The sequence below is a fragment of the Drosophila innubila genome, assembly GCF_004354385.1.
Source record: "Drosophila innubila isolate TH190305 chromosome 2R unlocalized genomic scaffold, UK_Dinn_1.0 1_C_2R, whole genome shotgun sequence".
NCBI lineage: Eukaryota > Metazoa > Arthropoda > Insecta > Diptera > Drosophilidae > Drosophila > Drosophila innubila.
This window is the reverse complement of record NW_022995374.1, coordinates 21357572-21385480: the sequence shown is the minus strand read 5'-3', so window position 1 is coordinate 21385480 and position 27909 is coordinate 21357572. Positions and strand designations below refer to the sequence as shown.

General features: G+C 40.4%; 6 protein-coding genes and 1 long non-coding RNA gene across 10 annotated transcripts; 2 read left to right on the top strand and 5 right to left on the bottom strand.

Annotated features, from left to right (window-relative positions):
- The first annotated feature begins 72 nt into the window (after window positions 1–72).
- LOC117784990 lies at window positions 73–14245 on the top strand. 3 transcript variants are annotated; one of them, XM_034622861.1, is made up of 8 exons: window positions 73–318; window positions 432–781; window positions 7616–9162; window positions 9367–10177; window positions 10475–10604; window positions 10728–11182; window positions 11642–11750; window positions 11815–14245. In XM_034622861.1, the coding sequence occupies exons 2-8, from the start codon at window positions 743–745 to the stop codon at window positions 13788–13790; spliced, it is 5067 nt and encodes a 1688-aa protein (XP_034478752.1). In that variant the 5' UTR covers window positions 73–318; window positions 432–742; the 3' UTR covers window positions 13791–14245. The 3 variants fall into 3 exon arrangements, with proteins under 3 accessions (XP_034478752.1, XP_034478753.1, XP_034478751.1); XM_034622862.1 differs by having other exon boundaries at window positions 73–781; window positions 9370–10177; XM_034622860.1 differs by having other exon boundaries at window positions 73–781.
- On the bottom strand, window positions 6269–20537 carry LOC117784998. Its single transcript, XR_004617469.1, has 3 exons — window positions 20390–20537; window positions 9410–9412; window positions 6269–6282 (listed from the first exon to the last, which is right to left on the bottom strand). It is a non-coding gene; the product is annotated as an uncharacterized LOC117784998 (long non-coding RNA).
- On the bottom strand, window positions 15574–17471 carry LOC117784994 (CDK5RAP3-like protein). Its single transcript, XM_034622866.1, has 4 exons — window positions 17419–17471; window positions 17122–17296; window positions 16236–17060; window positions 15574–16172 (listed from the first exon to the last, which is right to left on the bottom strand). Exons 1-4 carry the CDS (start codon window positions 17422–17424, stop codon window positions 15667–15669), a joined length of 1512 nt encoding a protein of 503 aa, XP_034478757.1. The 5' UTR covers window positions 17425–17471; the 3' UTR covers window positions 15574–15666.
- LOC117784993 (transcription factor grauzone) lies at window positions 18218–23741 on the bottom strand. Its single transcript, XM_034622864.1, has 6 exons — window positions 23730–23741; window positions 20120–20377; window positions 19314–20053; window positions 19046–19255; window positions 18613–18988; window positions 18218–18553 (listed from the first exon to the last, which is right to left on the bottom strand). Exons 2-6 carry the CDS (start codon window positions 20258–20260, stop codon window positions 18314–18316), a joined length of 1707 nt encoding a protein of 568 aa, XP_034478755.1. The 5' UTR covers window positions 20261–20377; window positions 23730–23741; the 3' UTR covers window positions 18218–18313.
- On the top strand, window positions 20631–24280 carry LOC117784992 (U2 snRNP-associated SURP motif-containing protein). The gene is made up of 12 exons (XM_034622863.1): window positions 20631–20689; window positions 20754–20813; window positions 20875–20931; window positions 20997–21283; window positions 21344–21938; window positions 21996–22039; window positions 22103–22435; window positions 22494–22736; window positions 22789–22972; window positions 23029–23272; window positions 23326–23699; window positions 23758–24280. Exons 1-12 carry the CDS (start codon window positions 20684–20686, stop codon window positions 24148–24150), a joined length of 2820 nt encoding a protein of 939 aa, XP_034478754.1. The 5' UTR covers window positions 20631–20683; the 3' UTR covers window positions 24151–24280.
- Window positions 24164–27900, bottom strand: LOC117784997 (cyclin-Q). Of its 2 annotated transcripts, XM_034622869.1 has the most exons (5): window positions 27795–27900; window positions 25232–25278; window positions 25004–25148; window positions 24725–24946; window positions 24164–24655 (listed from the first exon to the last, which is right to left on the bottom strand). In XM_034622869.1, the coding sequence occupies exons 2-5, from the start codon at window positions 25249–25251 to the stop codon at window positions 24326–24328; spliced, it is 717 nt and encodes a 238-aa protein (XP_034478760.1). In that variant the 5' UTR covers window positions 25252–25278; window positions 27795–27900; the 3' UTR covers window positions 24164–24325. The 2 variants fall into 2 exon arrangements, with proteins under 2 accessions (XP_034478760.1, XP_034478759.1); XM_034622868.1 differs by lacking the exon at window positions 27795–27900 and having other exon boundaries at window positions 25232–25492.
- On the bottom strand, window positions 25732–27760 carry LOC117784996 (E3 ubiquitin-protein ligase RMND5A). Its single transcript, XM_034622867.1, has one exon. The coding sequence runs from the start codon at window positions 27444–27446 to the stop codon at window positions 26061–26063; it is 1386 nt and encodes a 461-aa protein (XP_034478758.1). The 5' UTR covers window positions 27447–27760; the 3' UTR covers window positions 25732–26060.
- Window positions 27901–27909: the final 9 nt, after the last annotated feature.

Sequence of the window (27909 nt, the reverse complement as noted above, 5' to 3'; positions counted from 1 at the left end):
AGCACTCACCGTAAAATTGCCTAAATATTGCGTTTTTTTTCGTATGCATTAAAAAATACCATGCAAAACATTTTGTGGGAAATTCCGTCGCTTTTAGCAGTTTTTGCTCTTAATAAAATTAATTTCTCTTGAAAAAATAGTTAATTAACGGTTTCCCTTGTTGGAAAACAACTCGAATATATTGCGTGCATCGAATAACAAATAAAAGCGACCGTAAAGACATTTTTCCTACGCAGCAGATCATCATTGAGCGCGTGTGTGTGTGTGTGCGTGCGTGTGCCACAGAAAGTGGCAATCAGGCAGCAGCAATTGTAAAGTGTACATATATTTGTAAATTATTTTATATTGTTAATTTATGCAATTATAAAAGCTGCATACATGTATGCATAAAATGTGAAACCAATGAAAATATCTCAATGTTGTCAATACAGTGAAAAGTTGTGTAGCAGCGCCGCAACAGCGACATCCGCAGTAGCCGTCAACGTTAACGTATAAAAAGGCAAAAGAAAATGTGGAAAATGAAATAACACAAAAAAAAGAGCTGCGCTGTAGCGAGCAAGTAGAAGAAACGCGAAACACAAGCAAAGAAAAATCGAAATAATAAAATACATACGTACGAACTGTATGTATGTATGGGTGTATCATAAAATTGTGCTTGTATGCGCAGTGCAAGTGTATATGTGTATGTGTGTGAGTGAAACGTATAAATAAAATTCAGCCAAATGCAGAAACCAACAACAAAATGGATAACAAAACTACACAGTTGGATTTTAAATTACTGGTAATTAAATAATGTTTCATAAAAAATACTCTGCCCCAATCCCCTTGTTTATATTCAAGTATATAAATGTGCACATTCATACACACAAGCATATGTATGTATGGATGTGTGTATTTGTGTAAGCTACATTCCGTGCGACTATCAAATGAGAGTGGCAAAACAACGTGTAATGCGTAGGCAAAGAAGAGAGCGGCAGAGGCTGATAGAGAAGGAGAAGAGAGATAACAAATGAAGCGAAGTACAGTGTGCACTGGCTGTTTAATTTCAGCTGTTGTTTTTGTTGTTGTTGTCGTAATGTAATGTTATGCTATTTTGTATTTTGTCTCATATCCTTAATAAATTATAATTTTGTACAAAAACTAGTTAATGTTTCCATTTTAAAGCCGGCTGCAATTAAAAATAATTCAAATAAAAACAAATACACATAACGAGTTAACACAACAATACGGCAATTATCATACTTCCTTCTATATGTTATGTTTTAGCTCAGCTTATGGGGATTTGTTAGGGCAGCTTTTTATTTTATTATTTAAAAGATTCATTCGTTTAACCTTCCCATTCCCGCCCCACAATCAGTTCTTGCACAATCCCCGCGCTCACACTTACACACACATACAATCATGGACTTCTTGTGCTTGTAAATGTGTATGAACTTCCGCAGTGTCGTTGTGTGCTCTTGCTCCACCCCTTTCCCCCACACCCACACCCATGTCGTACACTCTCCACCCACCTACTAACCTATAGCACTCCCTTTCCTCATTCCCCACACCAGTGCTACATAATAGCATTCTTCTCTTCTTCTATTTTTTCTAAAATGAATTGTAGTTTTGTTTCCCTCTCCCCTTAACTGAATCCACAAAGCCAGTCAGCTTTGCTTCTCCCACTTTCGACCCATTTTGTTTTGTTGTTGTTGTTAATGCAGTAGTTGTGGGGCTGGCTATTATTCACTTTTGTTTTGTTTTCCTCGTTATTTCGAGAAAATATTTATTTTTATTTTTATTAGTTAATAACAACATTACATTACTTGAATGTACAGACATACACATACACACACACACACACGCACATTTGTATGTATGTATGTACATAAATACTACGAATACTACGAAATCCAACTTGTGCGCGCCACTCTGACTACAACTACTATAAAAAAAACTAAATAACAAGAAGAACAACAACAACAGCCATCCAAACTGAGCAGCAAGAGAGCATGAATTTATTTGTGTTTGTATTTTTTTACGTCTGTGTTTGTGGGAGGGGGAGAGCGAATGGACGAGCAAAGCACAAATGAAGAATTGTAAACAGCATGCACAGTGGTACAACCCGATTCTAATAGGGACTTTTAATTTATTTTGTGTTTTCTGTTCTTGTTGGAATGTACTTTAGAAGACTTATTCTGTAGAACAAGAAAGAGATGCTGATACCAATTGGATAGAGACAAACTAGTATCCAATAGTATTAAATTAAAGTTCCGTCTTGCATTACATATTGTTGTTCTTGTTGTTTTCTTTAATTCAGCCTTTGAGCGTCTCAATTAAAACTTTAATCGTCCCTAATTGAATTTACGACTTGAACGATTAAGAAGGAGAAGGACAACAACACCAACTCTTCTGTTCAGTATTTATTTTATCTAGTATAAATGAAAGCAACTATCGTAAATTGTAAAACATTCTTAATTAATAAAAGTTTTTGAAGTCCAGCTTGTAGATTAATAAGCATTTCAGTTAATTAAGACTGTGAGCCACTGTACAGATATGTGTGATTGTATGTATTTTCATTATATAGCTAGTTTTGTTTCGCTTGTGCCAATTTCATTAATAAAAGAGGGCAACGTAAATGCTATTTTTATTTGATTAGTAAAATCTACATACATACATGCATACACGCATACGTGCATGTGGTGCTTGTGTGAGTATGCGTGCTAGTACACGTTGCATGAGTAGAAAATGTAAAACATAAATTTGCTAAAAATGCAGCGGCAATTCTTGCCCCACTTGCCACAGCTGCAACGTTTACAGTTTGGCAACCTAAATATGTACTATGTGTATGTAAACAAATACCTTAAAACATGTATGTTTGTTTGTTTATGTGCGTATGCCTAGGTGTGTGTGTTCGTGTAGACACCGCTCTCACTCTCTCTCTCTCTCTTTCCCTGTTGCTCTATCGCTGTATGTGTGCGTGTTAAACAGGTACATAACAATATTAAAACGAACTAGCTGAAAAAGAAGCAACTAAGTCCAATAAATCAAGACAAACTGCATTAGTATTGAAAATACATGTGTACATAGATAATCGTTTATTGAATACCCTGCAGAAGATTCCACTAACTTTATGAATATTTATGACTACAAAATGGGAACGGAACGATTTGACATCAACGATAAGGAATATAAGCCAGAATTTATGATTTCGAGGAACAATACAAAGCTTTTGTGAAAGAGTAAGATAAATTTATTAGTTGATGTTCTAAATATTGTGGAAAAGTACGATAATACGATGTAGAAATTATTCTAAATTGTATCATCAGGCTATATTATTGTTGTTTACGGTTATCCCAACTTAATTACTTGTATAACAGGTCTATTCTCGTAGTATCAAAATTCCAAAATGGTAAAATAATCTAGAAAAAAAAGATCACATCACTCTCTTGACACGAGTCATCATTGCAAATTAATAATTCATTAATATACAATCTTATTTACTTAATAATTAACAATATATTATTTAAAACTATTTAACCCGGGATGCAAAAATTATTGTGCCCTTCGTTAAAAACTACTTTGCTAGGGTGATTGGGGCCTTCTAAAATCGAGTTTGAGTTCAAAAATTCTGTATATATTATAGATTCTCGGGAAAAGGCTGTCCAAAAAAAGTTGACATGACCAGAGTGTACAATTTCTTAAAGCTAATAAAATTTCACTAAATATTGCATATCTACATTTGGCATTGAATATATTGGCTCACATTAAAAATCGCTTTGAAAATTGATAATGTTGCTGTTCAACTACTCGAACACCGGACGAATATTGGTTAAAATATTTAGTTTACACAGCACATAAATCTTTAATAATTCTTATTGGTTTTGAATGAACAATCAGTTGTCCAATTGAGCAAAAGACACAAAAATATAATTTCTTTTTTAATAGGAATAGGAACTTCTACTTAAATTATTACATTCTTTACTTTTTACCTGTTTTGTTCATTATTTATGTCTATTTATGACACCATTTAGCTAACATAGAAAGAAATCTTTTCCCTTGAATACGATTAAAAATCCGATGACTTCATCACAATCTCAAAGCAATCTTTTATTTGCGAATTATTTGCTAATTTGAATTAAGATTTGTCTTTAAAGTACAAGAAACCTTAAACTGTTTGATTGATGAAAATGATTAATAAAATAGACTTTGTATAATATTCTTAGCTTTATTTATGACTATATGCAGACTTTTAATGCAACAATTTATTTCCTATCTTGATAATTGTCAGACCACACCCGATAAAAACTAAAACTTACATTCCTAAGATATATACACAGTACATGGCAAATTTATTATGTTGCTCTTGAAGGCTCGTTACGACTTACATAAATACGATAAAAGGAAACAAAGAACGAAGAGCCCATAAATTTTGAATAAAGCAAAGAACAAAATTCGTGCATGTACCCTTTGTTTGCGACATAGAAACTTTAAGCCTTTAAGCTTTTGTATATAATTTATATGTATTTATATATAGATAAATATGTATATATGTATATGCATAAATTACTTGTGTATCTATGTATATATGTACATACGTATGTGTGTAGTTGCTGTGCTCAATTTAGATTCAGATTTATTTTAAGCATTTTTACAATCTTTTTTGTTTTATGTTTTATTGACCAAGAACATTTTTGAATATCGACAAACATTTAATTACCCCTCAGTTGTTTGTTGTACAACGTATTAATGGCCTATCAATTTGGAACATGTTTATTTGGCAGTTAATAAACTTTTAAGGTTCTACCTTGTGGATGTTCAATTCAATACAATATTATTACACATTTGATAGATTATAAAAAATTTGAAGTTATGTAAACCTTAGTAATTATATTATGTAATATTTTTTATAACTAAATTGATGTTATTCAAAACCCAGCAGCTGAGTCATAAAACTTTATTTAAAAACTTAATTATAGCTTAAAGATTTGATAGTAGGTTCATTCATCACATTTATTTAATAATATCTCCAGCTGTTGGAGCATTAAGAAATGTTATGATAAAACTTTATTTGCCTTGAAATGAAATAATTAATTAAATTCTTAAGCGCTGAATAACCCACATACAAAGAAGAATGACATTTTAATTAAAGCACAAATATAATGTCACTATCTCTATACAAAAATACTTACAAAGTCACACACACACATATGTATGTATGTAAATGTCTATTTATCTAATTAATATCGTATTTAACATTTTCTTTGCATTGCTTTCGCTTTACATATATACAAATGTAAATGTATCTAGATATGCGTGTATTTATGTAGCGCGATCTCCCTCTCTCGCTATTTCTTTCTCTCAAAATAGTGTAACGCATACACGCACACAAACACACGTGGAACTTACATTGTAGTGTTATCTCCAATCTAAACTTACACTAAACATTTACTGTTAATTGCCTGTTGGTTGCAAGCAAGCGAACAGAGTTGTCACACAAATTGCTAAATGACAACTCTTATTTAATATTTACTATTTATTAATAATTTACACATATTATATTGTATATATTATATTATATATATATATATATATATATATATATATATATATATATATATATATATATATATATATATTACGATAGTATGAATTATAGCATATTCAATGTCAGTCAATGCAATTAAATTTAATATATGTAAAAACAATCGATAGGGGAAAAACAAGTTTGTCATCTATTACTAAATAATAGTCTGTAACTATTCAAATTTAGAATTCCTTATAGTATATGAATTTATCTAAAACATAAATAACTTTTAGATAAACATTATTGTTAATTACGTTTTACATTCCCGAATACTTATTAATTTTGACTCCTTTAATTTTTTGACCCTAACTGTTTTTTTTTTTTAAGGAATTTCTTTTGTTTTATTCATGTTGTTCGTAATTAGTTCTCCCCAATGGATAAACATCATGTTAATTTTATGCTTTTGCTAAAAGAATGAAATACATACATATTTGAGAATTGCCAGCGGGGAAAATGTTTGTGTTGTTTAGTGCCGTTGCCCCCATCCCATTCTTCTCATTTGCCTCTCAGTTACTCTTTTTTCTCCCTCTCTCGCTGGCTCCCTATATATGTATATGCAGCTCTCTTTCCTTCTCTCTCAAAAACAATGTCAGCCAGTGGGTGGGTTGTGGGAGAGCAGAGAGCGCCATCGATGTTGTTACAACTACAAATACGTAAAGTGTTGACTCTCTGCTTTAAATCACACAAACACACGCAGATACACAAATACATATGTACTCTATGTATATATACATAGAGATGGCAACATTGTGGAATGGGGAAAAAGTAGCACAAATTGTGCGCTGTTTTAATTTCTTTGCCTTCCCCACTCCTTCTCTCAGGCCGTCGTCGCTGCTGGCAGCGAGCTCTTTATTTTTTATTATTTTTATGTCTGTATGCATGTATTTGTGTGTGTGTGTCTGTGTGTGTGTGTCTGTGTGTGTGTGTGTATGTTGGTTGTTTTTATTTTGCCTGCTATTTTTTATACTCTTTTCGCTTCTGCCATCTTCGTCGTTCTCTGCGCTAATCGTTTGCGTCAGCAGCGCAGTCGCTGTCTCTGTCGCCGCGTTGTCTGCTCGCGATTCCATTGACGCTGACGCCAGCTGAGCTGGCCTGAGCAGAGGCAGAGCGCGCGCTCTCTTGGCGGTCTAATTGCATTAAATTGTTTGGAAAATCATAATCAGTAATTGCATTTGATGACAGTTCTTTGGCGTGCACGTGTGAATTTTACCTTTCTTTAATTATATTTCAACTCACACATACTTACATTAGTATTAATATACATTTATAAAAATTTACATAAATCATTTGTTACTCTAATTGTTTCTTTAATTAACTCCATCATTTTTGGAGCACGTGGCAGGCAGAACAGCAACACTTTTCCACCTTATTCTATCTACGAGTACCTTCATTTCTCATTTACCCCATTCGCTGAAATTGTGTGGGTCGAACCGGAAATGTGGCACCACCTAGCGGAAGTTGGTCATTTATAAGGCGAAACTTTAATGCATAATTAAATATGTGCTATATTTACATATACCAGATATACACTAACATTTGAAGCCGAGTCGACGACAGAGTCAGTGTGCAAATATCGAGAAGGAACTTAAATAATAGTATCACAGTTTAGATAATTTCCTAAAAAAAAATTTAAATTTGTGCATAGATATTTTTTATTTAAAAAAATAACGATTTATGTAAAGCCTGCAAAAACCAAATAAGTGATGTCTTTACATCACTATGTTAGAAAATAAAAATACATATGCTTATACTATATAAGAATATTAAATGTTGAAAAAACAATATCGATTTTTAAATCGATTCTTTGGCATCACTAGTTAAAGGTAATATAAAATACAAATCATAGAATATCAGAATATTGAAACCAATTTATTGCAAACGTAGACTATTGTATACTTAAATTATGTTTACGATAAGGAAACAAATTAAATGTTATAAAAGCTTATTTCTAAGATATGAAACTTGAAACCGCCATAAATCTCAACTTAATTTAAATATATTTAGTAAATGGCATATAATAGATTTAACCTATATTTTATTGTCTTGCAGGTGGATCAGTCAGTGAATCTACTGGACAGTCTGAATGCGGCGTCGCGGTGCGATGCAATTAAATTTCTGCTGCAAACGCTTAAGTGCAAATATCCAGAGGCCTGCGACCGAGTCGTCAGGAATCTGTTCAGTCACAAGCCCAATGATAATGGAGCCGACACGGAGTCGGAGTCAGAGTCGAAGCAGCTAGCGAAGAGCAAGCAGTTGCAACTGCTGCTTGCCACCAAAAAGGAGAAGACCGAACCGGGCACGATCATCGATGGATCGGTATCGGTATCGAAAATAAAATGTGAGAGCGATAATGAAGCATCATCCGCGATCGATTTAAATCAAAACTTTGAGAAGATTCTCTGCAAAGAGGAGTTTATGTGCCTCGACGAGGAGGATGACTTCCTCAATGATGAAGATGCCGATGCCGATAACGATGGCGATGCGGATGTCGATGTTGATGCCGATACCGAGAACTCGTCTTCCATGAGCAAACGCCTGCACTTTCATCGCTCCGCCAGTGGGAGCAACAATGTGGATGCGATTACAGCTGCAGGTCTACTCACCAGCGATCCCCTCGATCTGATTCACTCGGCGGCAGCAGCAAGTGGGTTGGTGAAACGCAAATATGTGGCAACATTTGATGAGGAAGAGGACGAGGAGGATGAGGAGGACGATGAGACAGATGACGTGGAAAATGAGAGCAACAGCAATAGCTGTGAGGAGCTCTTACTGCGTCGGCAACAAAAGCTAATCCGCTCCAGGGCGTTGGTTAAAAGAAAACGAACCAACAACATCATAAGCAACATGGATGCTGTGGCGCCTGTAGCACGCTCCCGGCTGGGGGAGGGTTACGTGTTCCACGAGGATACCCAGTACACGTTGCGATATCATCACAGCAGCGGAGAGTTCAGTGAACGGGCCTTTAAGGCGCAGTTTCGGGTGCTACTCCGATTGGCGCTGAGTCAGCATCACAAGCCCTTCCTTAAGCAGTTCTATGACAACTTTGTGGTCACCGGACGTCTTCTGGGCACCACGCCCGCGACACGTGTGCTGAAGGAGCTGCGGGAGCAACGGTTAGACGAGTGGCGCCGGCAACGGGAACGAAGGCAGCAGGCCAAGGAAGCAGCGGCGGCTGCTGTTGCAGCATTGCGGGAACTGGAGGAGAAGCGTAAGCTAAAGCAGAGTCAGCCACTGGTTCAACAATTGGAAGTGCCGCTGCAGCTGGATAATCAAGAGCCACGTCAGCTGAGATCCATATCGTTTGGTGACTCTGAGCTCGAGTCGGAGACGGAGTCACAGCTGTCATCGGCGGCACAGGAGATTATGAAGTTTGAGGAGTTTATTGACGAAGGTGTAGGCGCAGGTCGTCTCATTGATGGGCTCGAAATGGAGCCGGAAATAGATGAGATGCTGGCCGGTGCCGGCAGCGGATTAGGCAGCGTAACTGGCACCGGCAGCGGGAACAGCAACAGCAACAGCAGCGCCGTCCATGACAACGGAATCGCGTCGCTTCTCATGGACACCAATCATGGGACGCAGCTTCATTCCCATCATCTGTAAGTTGAGGCAACTTACGAGGGTGAACTGATAAGTCATTGACATCTCAATTGAAAAGAAGATTATGTTCAAAACTAAATTGAAATTCATTAATTAAAATTTGAGTGGTCCTACGAAGGTCAATTTTTTATAAGCCCATCCTCGTATTTGAGTGTGTATAATTAATGAAAGTCATCTTTAATTTACCATTTTTACTTTTTTAGCAGCAGTAGCAGCACCAGTGTAGGTGGAAATCTTGTGATCAACGGCCTTACGTCAAGCAATATCAACAATAACAACAATTGTAACAAGAGCAACAATGTGGTCAATCAGCAACTGGGGCAGGAGCATCCTTCCAAGCAGTCACAGCAGCTGCAGTCACAGTCACCGCATTTGTCCATGCCCGTGAGATCTGCATATGGACACGAAGGTGTTGCCATGTCGGCCACAGCGCAGTTAATGTCAGGAACAGAGATTCAGCTCCAGAATGATAATCCCAATCATTACAACTCAAGCAATAATCCACTCTCGATGATGGGTGGCATGATGCAAATGCAGCAACAGCAGCAGCAACAACAACAACAGTTTCCACAACATCAACATGCACAAATGCTGAACAATCATCAGCCACATCTGCATCCACATCCTCATCCACACCAGCAATCTCAGGCAGCTCATCTGTCCTCGTCTGTCATCGGTTCTAATGCCTGCGGACAATTGAACTCCTCGCTGGAGCTGGACGACAATGAGTTATCGGGCGACGAGGATGATGATGACCTGGACAATGAACTTGACGAGATGGACGCTGCCAAGCAGCAGCTAATCGATGGAGGCAGCAGCAGCAGCACCTCCCTGCAGGCGCCGCCTTCTCAGCTTGGTGGCGGACACACGCCCGGGAGCAAAAAGGATAAACCTAGCTACAATTGCCTGTTGTGCCCCAAGTCATATAGGAAACGTAAATCTCTGCTGGATCACTACAAGATGCATCCCGGCTACTGCCACGACTGTGGGCAGCCCAATGGCAACACGCTGGAGGTAAATTGTAGATATATTAAGTGCTAGGTTCAACTAATTCGCTTCGTCATCTCAATTTCTACAGTTTTTTCTTTGTAAGATTACAAGTATTGGAACAAACTTATCCGATATAGCTAATCGGATTATAAAAGAATAGAATACAGATTATTATTATAGATGAAAACAATTGATATTTTAGCCTTCTAGCTTTTACCGTTTGGCTTTCCTCTTAATTGCCAGTGAGTCAGTCAGTCAGGACAAAGAGTTTTATGTGTATAAATAATTATAAATGTATTAATTACTTCATTGTTATTGCAGGAAATCATTCAGCACAATCGCACGATGCATGTGAAAGAGTTTCCCTTTGTGTGCGAGACCTGCGGCGAGTCCTATTCACGTCGACAGCAGTTCCACGCCCATGTGGAGTCGCACAAGAAGGAATTCAAAAGTGAGTCGATGTGAATGTAAATTTCACCAAAGCCACAGGCAGAAAGAGAAAAAAAAATGACTTTATTCTTGTTATATTTTTGTTGTCCATTTGAACTGATGTAAAATTCCTCTTTTTTTATAGTGTTTCCTTGCGGAGAGTGCGGCTTGAAGCTGTCGCAGAAGAAGCTGCAGCAGCACTTTGAAGAGACGGGCCATAAGGCCGACGGCGCCATCTGTGAGGTGTGTGGCGCCGAGTTTCCCTCGAAGAATGCCCTCTATCAGCACATCATTCGTGTGCATAAGCGGGACAATTTCTTTGAGTGCCACATTTGCCATAACCGCTTCACACTCAAGGCCAATCTGGAGCGGCACGTACAGCTGCACACGGAGGTGAAGCGCACCTATGTGTGCGATCTGTGCGGCTCCTCTTACTTTACATATCCTGCACTCAAGGAGCACTACAGCAATGCCCACGTGGATGTCTCCGAGTGCAAGTGCACGCTATGCGGCAAACGCTTTGGATCCGCCAAGTCACTGCAGCGGCATCTGCCTTCGCACTCCGAGGAGCGACCGCATTGCTGCAACCATTGCGATCAGGTATTAATATTGATCCATTTCATTAGACCCTTTTGCTAAAAAGACCATGCGAGGATTGTTGAAAGGGAAGTGTTCTTAACAGGAGGAGGCATCTTTGATGTCCATAAACTGTGTATATTCTTGATCAGCATTATTAACCGAGTCTATATAACCACGTCGGCCTATATGAACATCTAGATCTTAGATACTATTAGACCTAGAGATACCAAACTTGGCCTGCAGATTCTAGCATATCAAATAAAGACTTCTAATCAAATATAAGCCCAATTTTAAGGCTGTCTTGGAGGTACTTTCACAAATGTTGTTCGAAATTTAAGAGGTATTAAAATATTCACTGTTCAGTATATCCACCCACAAGTGTATTTAAATATAGGGTCTTTCACAGTCGGTTTCGTCCGACTGTTGCCTTTCCCACTAGTTTATTTTGTAGATACTAAGGCCAACTCTTATAATCCACAGACCTTCAAGTGGAAGACGCATTTGGTTCGCCATAAACAGACAATGCATGGAAATCAGCCGCCGCCTCCTAAGAAGGGCAAACAGCGTTTCCCCAAAGCCAATGAGGATGGTGAGTCCTAAATAGCTCAAATACTTAAGGAAAAAACCATTAATAATGCCTTTTTCGCTTTCAGATATGGTACCTCTGCCCGATATGCCAGGTCCGCCTCCGGTGAAGGCAACCAAAAAGTCAGCTGGCAGCAAGGCAAAGTCTCAGACATCGTCGGCAGCTGCAGCCGGATCACAGCAAGGACCTGGCAAGGGTGTTGGTGGTATGGGAGCCACGCCTACACCGCCACCTCCGTTGTCAACGACGCCAGGTTGTTCGCAGCAAGATCAATTCAATGCCGCCATGGTAAGCAGTAACAGTTCGCAATCTTCAACGGCATCCACGTCACAGCACTCGGTATCGACGAGCGAATCTCAGCAGAATTCCATGTACAATCAGAGCTTTAGTGCGGACAAATTGCAGCAGCAACCGACGCCGGCGCAGCAGCAACAGAATGCGCTGCATCAGCAACATCAACAACAGCAGCAGCAACAACAGCAACAACAACATGCTACAGCGACGCCACCACCAACTCTGCAGCAACCGGTGGCACCGCCACCACCGCCTCAGCAACAACAACAGCAACAGCCGCATCATCGCCATACGCATACACCGAACAACAGTACGCCGGAGTTGCACCTGCAACGCATGAACAGCTTTGGTGGGCAGGAGAGTCAGTTCCACTTTGAGCCAACTGGCAATCCAGCAAGCAGTTATCAGCAGCATCAGTTGATTAATCAGTATCAACAACAGCAACAACAGCAACAATCGCAACAGACGCAGCAGCAGCAACAGCAACATTTGCGCAGTCACACGCCTCAAAGTCCACATCCGCATCCCCATCCACATCCGCATTCGCATCAGGCACAGCAGTTGCAACAGCAGCAGCAGCAACAACACTTTAGCTCACCGCACCACATGCCACCAATGCACCACCAGCATCAACTGATTCTGCAGCAACATCGTCACAGTCACTCGCCTCAGCATCAACACTCGCGATTGCAGTCGCCACAGCCGCAACCGTCACCATCCGCAGCGGCAACTGGGCCGCAGCAGCAGCAGCAATTCATGCAGCAGCAACAACAGGCGGCCGACTCGTGGGGCAACATGGGTTTTGGCGGTGCTCCAAACAGTCAACCAGTTGAGCTCAAGGACAACAAGTTCTACATTGTTGATTCGACCGAGTTTCTTGGGCTTCCAATGAATGTCGGCGCCACAGCGTCGCCCTCACAGCAACAACCGGCCGTTGTCAACAAGCCGCAACAACCACAGCAGCAGCAACAACAGCAACAACCACAGCAACAGCAGCAGCAGCAACCACAAGATCCAGCGCTGTCTAGTGATTTATTGAGCTTCCAGCACATGTGGCCACAACAGGTGCAGCCACAACAACAGCAACAGCAGCAGCAGCAGCAACAACAACAGCAGCAAGCGGCAACACCACAGCCGCAGGCTAATCAAGTCGGACCGGGAGATGCTCATAATTACAACAACATTGGCAGTATTCTCACGAATCTCATTGACACAAATCCCACGCCATTGGAGTACAACTTTGATCTAATGCAACAACAACCGCCACAGCAGCAGCAACAACCACAGCAGCAACAGCAAGCGGCACAACAACAACAACAACAACATCACAATGCCAGCAGTGCCTATGGAGGTGGTTTAATGAGGCACGCGGCTGCTGGAAACGTTTATGGTGGCGCTGTTTCCTACGAGCAACATCACAATCACAACCACAGCGGATTGAGTGAGCAATTGGTCAGCGAACAGCAGAAGCATAACAGCTTTCAGCCATATCATGGTCATCCCCATGCACATGGACTGCAACAGCCGTTGCATTCATTAGCAGCTGCCACACACCTGTTGCCACCGCCGCCGCCACATGGTAGCGTGTATGAACGGGCGGCGGTGCCGCCAGTGGGTGTCGGAGTCGGTGTGGGTTATCCCATGTTGGGCGATGATTCAAAGTCCGTGCTGCCACCGATCAATGACTACATGCATCATATGCAACAGCAGCAGCCCGATCTAATCTATTATCCAGTGAAGAACGATTGACAACCAAAGTAGCCGGCGCTGGGTGGTGCTCAAGGGCACCACCATCAGCACCACCACTTCGCGCATAATCATAATCATACGCGCTGGTGGCCAGCACCAGCAGCAGGTATAGGCGCCAAGAGAGGCGATGTTTTTCATTGAAAAACATTAATTAACAAAAAAAAAAAAACCACATAAAAATAAACATTTGTTTAGTTTTTACGAGATGAGATCCCCTTAAGGAGCACTATTTTTGTCTATTTGTAGTGTGCTTGTGTAGATATCAAAAAGAATGATGATTCTAACTAGATAAGATTATAAATATTATAAATAATAATATAAACTGAAAAACGCAACGTTGAGCAATAACTTAAAGATTGGAGCTTCAGTGCTCAGTTAATTTCCAATCCGACCGATGCTATTGTTACAACAGTAAACTGAATTATTGTAATAAAAACAATAACAACAATCACACAGAAAACTAATATAACAACAACAACAACATGACGACAGACATATACATACATGCATATATACATAGTAGCAATTAAGTTAATATAAAAAAAATACAAAAACAAAAAAAACACTAAAAATAATAACGTAAATTATGTAATATGTAGTTTGTAAGCCTGTACTAACAATAACGGCAGACCACAACAACAGCAACAACAACCACAGCAACCAAACAACCAAGTTTCGAACAAATTTTGCATGATAATTTAATGCTTATTTAAATTAATAATGAATGAGATGAATGAATAATGGGTAACTGAGAACACAAATACGTACGTTGATATATATAATACATATATAAAAATCAAAGCAACATTATATATACGCTTACGATATAAGTCGCAACAGCTCCCCCTTCCCTTAAAAGATTGTAGAGTTTATTTTTTAAAAATAGTTAAACAACACGAAAGTTGTTGTAACCATATCATGAGGCCCTTTGCCGTAAAATATTAATTAATTATACATATATAAATATGTATTTTAATTTCGATAGTGCTTGTTATTTTCTATTTAGTTGATCAATCAATGATTATAAATATACAATACATACATACGAAACTTACTTGATTTTTTAGATTTGTATGCCACATTTTTGTTAGATTAGTGCCTAAGTCTAGTTGATATCATGTATACCCAATTTGTGGCTTTTTACACCCAAAACTTGTATAATTATCAAAAATTGCATGCTGATCCTGTATGTGCGTCTCCGTCTCGCCCCTGCCCCTTCCACACATGTCAAGATTGTATGTATGTCCTCCATATAATTGTTTTATTTTTTGGGCATTAAATTGCCATCTGGTTATACTTAAGTATACGAGTAAATCCAAATCTCCTTACTTACTTTTCTTCCAAATGCAACTATACATGTTGTTTATTTTTTGGTATGTATGTATTTCCTTAACCCTCTTCAGACCACTTAAGTTAATCATACATGAATATATAAATATATATAAAATATAGCGTTGTTCTTGTTTTAAAAATTGTGTATTCAATTCAGCTAAGAAACATTACATAAGTGAAAGTTTAAAACGATACAAGTGTAAGGCTACTTTTATGAACAAAAAGCAACCAACAACTTTAAATTAGATTTGTATTCTGGATACAAAAATAAGAAAAATCAACAACAACAAACAAACAAAAACAAAAAATACAAAAAGATAAATAAAATTTGTATATTTAATAAAAATAGCAAAATAAAATAAATAAAATTCTTTTAAACCAACAACTACGTTTAAACCCTGCAAATGTTGCCCATTTGAAATGAGTATAATTATATATATGTGCATATAAATTTCATTTCATTATCTGAACCATATTTTCAACAATTTATTTGCACTTTTCCATATAAAATCAGATGACACAATCATTTGATATAAACTAACATTTAGTTAACGCCACCTATAAGATTAACAATGCGGTTTTTATAGCGCTTGGAAATATCCTTTTCAATATATGTTTGCAATGTCCGAGTTTGGGCAATCAGCTCTTCCAAAACGGGATTCAATTGTTGACGTTGCTCCCGCAGCTCGACGGCACGTTTCTTCATCAATTCTTGAGTTGCGCGTACCTTCTCCACGGCTTTGGTCATCTGCTGCAGTTTGCTGGCCAGCAGATCGGCATATTTGGGGGAATGCTTCAGTTGGAAGAGATGGCGCGTCTGTTCATCTGAGCTCTGTTGAATGATCTTCTCGACATCGGCCAATATTTTGCTTATACTCTCGCTGTCATGGGTGGCAATGTTGTCCATCAGTGAGAACATAATATTGCTGGAAGACTCCAAATGGTTTAGTTCATAGAGACGCATTCGCAGGAATGCCTCCAGCTCGTAGATTTCGTCCAGGAAACGGTCCCGATAGCTGGGTGAGTCCAACAGCGTATACGCCTGATCACCTGTAATATTTTAAAAAAAATTTTAATAAGGAACTAGTTTATTGGGAATCCAAGAAAGCAAACCTTTCGCAGTTCCGCCGTCCATGCCGGTGCCCTCGACAACGATGCCGTACTCCTCCACTGGAATATCGAAATTAATTTCCACTGCATCCGTAGGTGCACTTTCAATGCCCCAATCAATGTTGCCTCCATCGGTTTCTTGGAAATCGCCGTAGTCAATTATTTCAGCCGAGACTGTTGAAGATGTGCCGCCGTTATCATCAGTTCCAAAATCGATTTCGTTGCCGTCGTTCTCCTTAGGTGAGTGGGATCCGGTTAAGTTGAGTCTTAGTTCTGGCTCCTCGATAGCAAGTGGCGCTTCCTTGTGTATATACTGATAGACTGTAGTGTTTCCGTGCTCAACTAAATGACGTAGTATGGGCAAGCATTGACTTTGTCCGCTAATCTCTGCATACAAGTCGATGCCCGATTGTATTCTACCAATGTCCTGCAAGGATTTAGTGTACAGTTCTGGCAAGCCTGCGAGTACTTCAATGAACTCGGCATGAAGATTTTCCCCCTTGACGCCCAGCTGCTCCAGTAAAGCAGCGTGCTCGGCCAGCAGTTGAGCCTCTGGCTTTTGAAGGTCATGGGCTCGCTTTAAGCACTCATCGGTTTGCTGCTCCATCTTGATCATTTGCTTACGCACTCCAGGAATTTCATAGTTTACATTACGTACAAATATCTGAGAGGTTTCAGCCAGATACGTTGCGTTCTTTTCATAGAGGCGACAGACTTCCTGCCAGTCTTTCATACGCTGGCTGCCGTAGGTGCCGAAAACGCTTTTCGTATCCTTCTCAGTCTGCTTCAGAATCTCGATAATCTCCTTGACGTGCAGATAGTTTATGTCTGCAAAAAGTAATGAGCATTAGGCGTAAAAGAATAAATTTGATTTATTGTGTAAACCTACTAGATCCCGAGAGCAGTTTAATAAGTTGATCGTTGGCTGGCATATCTTGCAGGGCATTGCTGATCTTTGAATGTATATCCTTAATGGGTGCCTGTATATTCTTTGGCACGATCCGTCTGCTAATTAACCAATCCTGCAGCTTTAGCGTGTGGATGTCTATGGGAATCTCAGACTCCTGGAATTTCGGTAAGAGTAGTTTATTAAACAAAATCATTTACGTAGTAGCGGGTGAATTATCCATGTAATCCATTCATATCCTCCAATTACCATTTTAAATACTTTATTTAATAAACTTACATTCATTTTACGTTGTTGACGTTGCTTGTTTTGGAAATGTTACTAAATAAAAACCAAAGGTTGCCACCTATTAAAAATTACCGATCTGGCTCGAATTTTCTTAGCTAAAAGGGTCGATTTCCAAGAAAAGGTAATTTGTAAAAACGTACATTTTCTTAATTTCTCTTAACTTTGAAGCTAGAATTTTGAAAATGTTTGCAGCAGTTTTGTTTGAATTTTGTCAAATTGTGGATATTTCTTTTAGAGTCATATTATTTAACTTCTACCCCCGAAAAGTGATGAGCTTTTAACTTCATTAAAATCCACACCTTTCTTTATTTGATATTTTTCTTAAAATCTCCTTAAAATTCTTTATTTATTGCTAAAATCAGTTTAAATTTGAATTGTGCGCTAATAGATTGCACGCGATAGTTTACACGCCTACGTCACAATTAATACTAATCGATATGTTTAAAAGAATGTACGGTATTTATTTATCGATAACTTAAATACTGACAGCAGTATAAAAATTGCTAAGTTTAAAAATTCAAAAAACTCAATGAAAAGTTAATAAACTTGATGAAAATTTGAAATGAGGTTAAATTAAGGTAAACATTTTAATGAAGCTTTGATGGAGGATAAAATAATAAGAATGGCAACTGCTGATATTTTAAAAATATTAATAAATCCATACCGAATTTTGTCGTGTGAAACTCCCCTTTCCACAATCCAATTCTTTTCAAGCAAATAAATGTATTTAAATGTTTTGGGATAATATAGTTTTTTCTTAAAGATCAAATAAATAATAATAATAACAGTATTTGTTTTATAAACATTTATATGTATATACAAATTTGTATAGAACTAAAAAAAAGAATATAAACAATAGCGTAGGGAAGTGGTAACTAATTCGTTTTTAAAATATGTTTGAAATATTTGGAATGGCGGCCGTTTCGGGATCCTCCCTGAACATTTGCGACACCTGTGCACTAGGCAGCACCTTTTGAGAGCTACCCGTTTTTGTTTTACGCCAATGATCCCATTCATTTGGATGCATACGCTTTTTATGGGAATGCATGTTGGCATTTGAGTTAAATGTCCGAGGACAGAATGGACATTTATAAAGGGGCTCTCCAGTGTGCTGCGCCATGTGTTCCTGTAATTAAGATTATATTTTACAAAGTAGTATAGATTATATTTCCATGTAATACAAACCTTAAGGCTAATATCTTTTTTAAAGGTCTTGCCGCACTGTTCGCAGGTGTATATTGTATTCGAGTGTGAATAGCGCTTGTGACCGATTAGTGCCCGTGAATTCTTACAGCTTTTGCCACATTCCGAGCAGATAAATGATTTACCCTCGTCGTTATGTCGTCTCAAATGCTGCCTCAAATTGTCATTGTCCTTCAGCCAGCTATCGCAATCCGGACGAGGGCATTTTATGCGTGGTCCGCTGTCTTCAAAGTGCAGTCGAACATGTTTCTCAAAAACAGCCTTGTCCTTGATCTCTTTGCCACAGACATGGCATATATTGGCTGCCTTGCGGTGCTGCATACTTATATGCACCTGCATGTGGTATTCGGTAGCGAAGCTATCAAACATTTCCAAAATTAGTTAGTTAATGCTTCAAGAGTTGCTTTATACTCACGCATTATATTTAGGACACTCTTGACAGACGAACTTGCGCTCGTTGGCTGGTACATGTGAGCCCTTATGCAGTTCCAGGAGATTCCGGCGTGAGAATCTTTTGCCACACTCCTCGCACTGAAAGTCGCATTCCTCGTCTGGCACGTGATGAACCAACCAATGGGCACGTAAGACACTGGAATTGGCAAATACTTTGCCACAGTCGTTGCATCTGAAAAGGAGACACATTAATAAAAATATAAATATGTATGAAATGCAAATTAATATACTTAATGTACTCGGGATTCTCGTGACGTCGGGCATGCTCGACTATTAAACAACGTTTATTCAATTTTCGACCGCAACATTTGATGTAGGGCCGCTCGTTGGGATGCTTATCCTTAAAGTGATCTCGTATGCCATCGAAATCTTCAGCCAGAAAAATGCATAGCTCACAGCCCATTACAACATAGCGTTTGATCAGTTCCTCGTCCTCTTTACAGAATGGTGGCCACTGGCGTTTCTTAAATGTCCTCTTTGCTATAGTCCTGCGCTTTTCGTGACTCTTGGACTGTGCTGTCCTCTTCACTTTGGATGTCTTTAGCTTCCCAATGGGTTCAGTTTCACGTTTCCGTTTCAAGCCACTTCGTGTAACAATAAGATCCACATCGTCGATTTCATTAGCATACTCGTCTGGCGATAGTCTCTCTAATTTGATTTCTTTCTGATCGTCCACATCTGTATCTGCATACGTTGACATCTCAAGGTCCAATTCATCTAGGGGATTTACATTAAGCTGCGTGCTGCGACAGTCGTTATTCCCATCGACAGTCAGTTCATTAGCTGGCAACAATATTTCCTCTGGCCACGACGCACTCAACATGTCCGGATCGGGATCCTGTTTAAATGTTGGTGCGTTCGCGTAAATAACCTGAGCCTCTTGAATGGATACATAGAACTGATGAAACTCGGATACCTGAGTCCAGCAAACATTGCAAACAACTTTCGACATTGGATCATTTGGCAGTACCTATGAAATAAGTGCAATAAGTAAATATGACTAACTGGCAATGTAATTATAATCCAGTTAGCTCACCTCAAACCAAAAGTGCTGGCGTAAAACTTCCGCAACGTTTGGCACGTTATTTGTTGCTGCACCTGCTGCATCACCGAAGATTTGCAGACACATCTGGGAGCCACAACCACGCAGGCACAGACGACAAATTTGTGGTTCCATATTTTTCGAATTATCTATCGGCTAGATTGTTTTTTATTATTTTTTTTTTGCTTAAATCACCGCAGGGGTAAAAGTGGGTTTGGCTGCAGTGATACCACTATTTAAGCTAAATATCATCTAATCATCAACTGATGATCTGCGCGTTTTATGGATTGTTTTGTCTACCTACGGTGGCAGTCATTGACCACCACAGCCTATTTTGTTTTATATTTAATAAAAGTTTAATTCAACTAATTCTTTTTTGTGATGGGATCTTATGACATATCGATATATGACATTAACACTTTTCGTTCACACCCCTAACGATAATATTAGAGACATATCGATTTATTTAAAGAACTTTAATCGATAAAGTTGCTCGTAAAGAAAATGAAAAGTGGATAAGAGAAAAAGTAAATAAAATATATAAAACAGCTATTCAGGATGAAGGTAGGAAAACGACTTCAAAAGTCCAGTCATATATTTAATGTTTTTTGTTTTGTTTTGTGTTTAGCGCATAAGTGAAAAGAAGTTGGAGGCTTTTACTGTCGGCACATTTTCCAAGCGTCAATTGGTGAGTTTTTTTTTGAGGATAAATGGATTTTTGTTATTTATCAATTAACAAATTTTAACAGTCCAAAAAGGAGTTGGAGGAACAAAAGAAGAAGGAAGATGAAGCTGCTGCGGCACATGTAAGTAACTAGATGTTTTATTTATTATAAACTTATTTAAACACTTGTCTTTTTATCTTGATCAGGCCTTTAAAGAATTTGTGGAGACGTTTCAAGAAGCGCCAACAGCCTCTTCAAAAGTATGGGTTAAAGCCGGCACATACGATGCGGGCTCCAGGCGAGAGGATAAAAGCGAAAAGGGCAAACTGTATAAACCGGGCTCGAAGCTGGTCGAAAAGAGCGCCTCCGAGAAGGCAGAGGAATATGCCAAGTTGTTGGCCTCTGATCTGAAAAAGGATCCTGCACCATTGAAAAAGAAGAATCAGGAGAAAAAAAAGAGCAATCTGGAACTCTTCAAGGAAGAACTGAGACAGTGAGTCATTGTGTGCTTTAATTTAGGAGACATCAAGTAAATTGTCGTTAATTTTTGAAGAATACAGGAAGAGCGTGAGGAGCGTCACAAATATAAGCATATGGCAGTGGCAAATCCTCCACCTTCGCAACAGCAGCCACAACAGCAACAACAGCAGGCTCCGAGCAGCTCACAACAATCGAGCAATTCTCGGGATGCTGGTGGCTCCTTTGACACTGGTGATCCAAATACAACAAACCTATACTTGGGCAATTTGAATCCTAAGATTTCGGAGCAACAATTAATGGAGATTTTCGGCCGATATGGACCTCTGGCAAGCATCAAAATTATGTGGCCACGTTCCGAGGAGGAAAAGCAGCGTGGTCGTAATTGTGGCTTTGTGGCATACATGAGTCGCAAGGATGCGGAGCGTGCGTTGCGCACTCTAAACGGACGCTATATAATGGGCTATGAGATGCGCCTGGGCTGGGGAAAGACTGTTCCCATCATGAATACACCAATATTCGCACCACAGGCGCTGCTGGAGCTGACATTGCCGCCGCCTTCGTCGGGACTGCCTTTCAACGCTCAACCACCGCCCAGTGAGGCCAATACATTACCCAAGAAGAACTACAAGGATTACGACTGCATCGAGGACAAAGAGAATATGGAGCGGGTAAGTCACATGTCCAGCCAGTAATTCAGCTTCTTTTTAAAATGATTTCCATTTCAGATTCTGGCCAAATGCGTTGTTAAAGTCTTTATACCCACTGAGAAGTATGATCTATGGGAGTGTTCTCAATTGTTTTTTATTTAAAATGTGCAATATCTGCATTTTAGATCCGTGCTGAATATAATCCATCGCATGATCGAGTTTGTAATACGTGAGGGCCCGATGTTCGAAGCCTTGATCATGAGTCGGGAAATGGAAAATCCGCTTTTTTCGTTTCTCTTCGACAACGAGAGCCCGGCGCACATCTATTATCGTTGGAAGCTCTTTTCACTGCTCCAGGGCGACACTCCGACCGAGTGGCGGGAGCAACAGTTTCGTATGTTTAAGGGTGGACCCGTTTGGAAACCCCCAGTGGCCAATTTCTACACTCAAGGCATGCCAGATGAGCTGGTGGTGGATCCAGATGCACCCGTTGTCCACAAGGGCGCCTTGTCAAATGCGTAATTAATTTATTTTAATCATATATTGTGCCTTGACTTATGCATTATTTTCTTGAAGGCAACGCGATCGCCTGGAAGATCTAATACGGGCTTTAACACCGGAGCGGGCCCGCATTGGTGACGCTATGATATTTTGCATTGAGCATGCCGACGCTGCCGACGAGATCTGCGAATGCATTGCCGAATCCTTGGCCAACCCAAAGACTCCGGCTTCTAAGAAGATCGCTCGCTTGTATCTTGTCTCCGATATACTGCATAACTGCACGGTGAAGGTGTCAAACGCTTCCTTCTTTCGTAAATCGTAAGTTAAAAGACGAAACAGACGGTATTTGATTTAACTGATTTGTTTACAGCGTGGAAAAACAATTGCTGGATATATTTGAGAGTCTTCACACCTATTATCTGGCCATTGAGAGTCGCCTGAAGGCAGAGGGTTTCAAAACGAGGGTTTGCAATATAATTCGGACCTGGGAGGAATGGACGATCTACCCAAAGGAATTCTTATCTCAATTGCGTGGCATATTCTTAGGTCGTCAGGTATGTTGAATATTATCTTTGTTGGCAAAATAAGATCTCTCTCAGCGTTCAAATAGTTTGCATTGCAGTCCAATTCACCCGCCCAAGCAGATGAATCACGATCAGAGGAAGGCTTGGACGAGGACATAGACGGTGCTCCGCTATCGGGTGAAGAAAAGGACGATGAGGATCTTGATGGTGTGCCACTTGACGGTGCTGCACTACTGAAGAGTGCACTGAAATTAGTTCTACCCGAGTCCACACAACAACGCGGTACTCCAAAACAGGAGCAATACCATGATGAAATCGACGGAGTGCCCTGTAAGTCATTAAGCATTCTTTATTGTTGATATACACGATTAAAATACTTTCAGTGGACGAGGATCTTGATGGCGTTCCTTTAGAGCATGTGCAGAAGCATGCAGACAAGTCGCAGGCCAAATTGCCGGGTTTTATTCCATCCAAGTGGGAAACGGTTGATCCACAACAAGTCGAGGCTCAAGCTATAACCACTAGCAAGTGGGACACCTTGGATCCTCCAGACCCGCCCAAGTTCTTCAGCTCGGACGAAGAAAGCGATGGAGACAACTCTCAGAAATATAGCGACGAGATGCGACAGAAACTGCGCGAAATTGAGGTGAAAGTCATGCAGTATCAAGATGAAATGGAATCTGGAAAGCGTCGTCTGGAACCTGGCTGGACACTGCCCGAACAGGTTGAATACTATCGCAAGCGTTTGCTTAAGCGGGTAGGTTGTTAACCAAGCTTACTGGTTGACTGTAAACTGATTTTACTTGTATTTTAAGACCTCGCCCACGGATTCTGTGGACTCGCCGTTGAGCTACATGCACTCCAAATCGAGAAGTTTACAGCGCAGCGAGAGTCCAGATAGCAAGCATGCACCTGGAACGCTTTACAGCGGCAGCTCTCGTTCCAGCCCCAATCTACGCTCCAGTCGCAAGCGCTCCCATTCGCCATACAGCGGAGGCGAGAGCAGTCGCAGCGGCAGATCTGTCAAGCGCAATCGTTCTAGAAGCCAGTCGGATTCGCCAAAGCGATACACGGAGCGCTCTGGACGACCAACGCGCAGATCCCCCTCACCCACGTCATCGAACTATAGTTCACGCTCCAATCGACGGAACAGCGTATCGCCACCTCGTCATCGTGCCGAGAAGCACAAGCATAAGCACCGACATTAAAAGAGTTGCATAATTTCTTGTAATTAAGATCATATATATTTAGAAATTCAAAGAGCAGCCAGAAATCTTATAAAATTATATAAGGTTTGGCCTATGATTTGTGCTGGAAATAAATAAAATCGAATGGGAATGGTGATAGCTCCAGTATAGCCGATAGATGATGATCCACAATGGATTAGATGGCCATTAAGGAGGCCTCGTTTTTATACAGCTCCATGACATCCTCAATGATTTCCCATTGATTCTCCCTGGTGAAATCCTTAACCAGCGGCTTGTACCACATGGAGGCCTCGTCCGATTCGTCAGTCAGTGGCACCTGCACACCGTATGTCTGTAGTGCGAGTGAAAGGCATCCAATGGCCACATGTGTGGGCTTGTATTTCAGTATGTTGGGACTGTGGTGAAAGTCCTGCAAGTACGAGGCAGCAGTTTTAGCTATCGGCACCGAGTTCCACACATCCGTGCCCACCCAATCCTGCAGTGTCTTCATGTAATACAGCAAGTGCTGTATGCAAATAAAGAGAAAGTCTGTGATTAATCTGTTGCTGCAGTGGCAATAAATAAGGATTGCTACCTTGTGTGCCAGCTCAATGTTTAGGTCAAAACTCAATGTACGTGTTATAAGCAACTCGGCCTGAACAATGGCGTCCCGCATGGCCCAATACTCATCGTTCAGGTCCAAAGGAGCACTTCCCCGATTCAGTGTGCTATATGCCACATTGATGACGTCGCGTATTTTCACCGTATCGTCGTCTTTGATTTTTCCGGCCAAGTAAAGCGATGAAGCTGCAATAAGCTGTAATTTCAGATGATTAACCTTGAAAATGAAGCAAAGGACAAAGTGTCAACTCACAAACTCATCGTAATCCGTGGGCTTGACCTCCTTGAAGAACCGATGATAGACAATGGCAGCACATGCGGCTGTTAGGGGTTTCATCTTGAGCTTGGCAGCACACTCGAATACGTAGAGCGGGACAAGACCAGGCTTACTGGACTTGCTGCAATATTAGACACAAGGAATGCGGTGTCAGTAACACGATCAACTGAATCAACTGGAGATGCAACAAGAGATCTGACTCACCGATAGTCTATGGGCTTCATATTTTGGGCTTTGCTTGTTTCCACGTGCTGCTGCAACGACATGACATCCAAAACGTTTTTCATTTTACTTTTATTATCCACAAATGTGTGTGTTTTACTGAATATCGTTGATGAAATGGATTTAAATGATGAGCGAGCGGAGAGGATGAAAACACAGTTCAGAGTTCGTTGCTACTAAACGGAAAACGATTAAAGAGACGACAAAAATAAATATATTTGGAGTATTGTTGACCCGTTTTAGAGATCGATCAGCTGTCCGCCAACAGACTTCAATATGCACTGCAGGCGAAAAAGCAAACAAAACACGACGACAACTACAACTACAGACTGCGACACGATAAAATCCGAAACCGGTTCTACGACAGCAGGTAACGAGCACACAGTGGGCAATATTGTCGTCTGCCTGCCTGCACAGTGTCAACACACACCGATTTATCTGTGCGTTTTGATAAATAAAATAAATAGCTGGTAAAACCGTTGTCATAATACAGATAAATGTTTATTTATTAATATTAATATATGTACTTATATTTTAAGAGCTAGGGGATTTATATAAGGTTTTTGTTAGGATCATTACTTCGACGCACGAAGTTCAACTACACTTTTGCCAATTTATCTAAAGAGCTGTCTAAACGAGCTGTCAATTGCAGATTACTTTTATGGTTAAAGGAAAGCTGCCAATTAACATTATAATCCCTCCCGGTCAGCCGGTCAGCATATCAGCCAGTCATCCGTCATCCTTCTCTGTTCTTCTCACAGGCAGGCTCACATTGTGTTTTGTTATTATTAATGGTAATTAAGGACTATGTTTAAAAGTAGATACGAACAGCCTCCTCGGCATTCTGCTCGACGGGACAATAGGGACATTTGAGTATGTGTCCATTGCTGAGCTTATGCAAGGCGTCGTTTGAGATGACATGACCACAGGTCAGCTTCTTCGGTGGATTATCCTCAGTGGTCTGCTGACGTAGGATTGGGCAAGCGAATATCGAGTGAAACCGAAACTCCGGCTGTAGATCTATCTCAATTGGCAGCTCATCACAGCCATTCCACATGCCCAGCACCTGGCGCGACTGCATCACCTGCTTGATGTTCAGCAGGGCGGGCAACGCAGTGCATCCAGCGTTGACCACAACCGAAAGAGCTGAATTTTTGCTGATTCCCAGCAGCTGGCAGGCGTCCTTGAGGAATGTGAACGACAGCTCAGTCCACATCTCCTGCGATAGGAAGATCCTATAAGGAGTGTTCTCCAGACCACCGGGTAGATATATAAAGCTGGCCATCAAGTTGGCAATCTCGTGCTCATAGCGTACGGCAAACTTTTGAAAATTAGTCCTGGCATACATGATGGCTTCGTTCTGCGATTTTAAGCCGTAGGACACAAGCTGCATAAAGCGCATTCGGTGGAGACGGAATTCGATGACCGAATGACGCTCCATCAGTTGACTCGAATGTCGCACCACCCATTTCAGGGCATCGCCAAGTTCGCGTTTCTGTATCTGTATCCAGATGTTGTAGATTTCAGCAAACTCACGCTCCGAGTCGAACACATCCTGGGCATGATCTTCGCTCATTTTGCACTCCTTAATGAGGGTGCGTGCCACCTCATCCATTCCCTGACGGCAGTAATGTTTGGCAATGGCCTTATTCAGTAGCATTAAGTTCTCCTCGTCCTGAAGTGCGTCCACGCGCATCGTGGAACTGAAGTCCGAGCTATAGTTTCGATCGATGGCCTTGCCAATCTTTGAAACAGAGCCGTGCAACTCACGATGTTCCGTTGATAGCTTCTGAACGCGGTCGTTACACTGGGAGATCGCCTCTCTGATTCTCTCTATTTGGCTATCGTTAAGACGCTGCGGTGCCGATGGCTCTGTCTCCACTTGCATGTTGATGCCATCGCCCATGGGATCGTCGGTGCTGCTGGTTTCAGGTGCATTCATCTGCGTTCCAGTATTCAGCGTGTTGACCCCCATCTTTTCTGCCATACCCAACACATTGACCAGCTCCGACATAAGCGATGCAATGTCTCCAATTTCGGCAGCTGAATTCTCATGAAGCTGCTCCAGCTTGGTCACCACACGATCGAGTTCCTTTTCAACAGACGCACATGCTTCGTTGTCCATTATGCCCAACTCTGTCTGCGGATCAACAGTAAATTTTGAGAATTTGGAGCGACGCCAATCAACAGCGCGCATTAGGTTTTCAGCCAAATACAATTTACGAGCTTTTTTATACACTATTTCTTCAGTCTCTATTCCAATTTTCACTTTGCGTTCAATATATTAACTTTATTATAAATATTTTGCAATTTCCTTTTCTTTTATTTGGGCTTCGTCTACAATAATAACACAAAGAAGAGCACCATCACTACCAGAGTTGCTTTACACCTCACACACAGCGAGCAATATTTTTTCGTCACCCATGGTGACAACTCTAACGCACTGAGCAGCTGTTTTCATATTAAATACGACAGACACAAGCTTAAATCTGTGTGCATGCACATTCAAATATACACATTTATGAATGCGACAAGTGTTACTCACCTTAAAACGATTTGTTAATATAAAATGAGATTAGTTCTTAAATTATTTTACATTTAGTTACTACGTCACAACATGTGTGAGCTCTGAGGACGCGTTGACATTTAAGCCGGGAGGC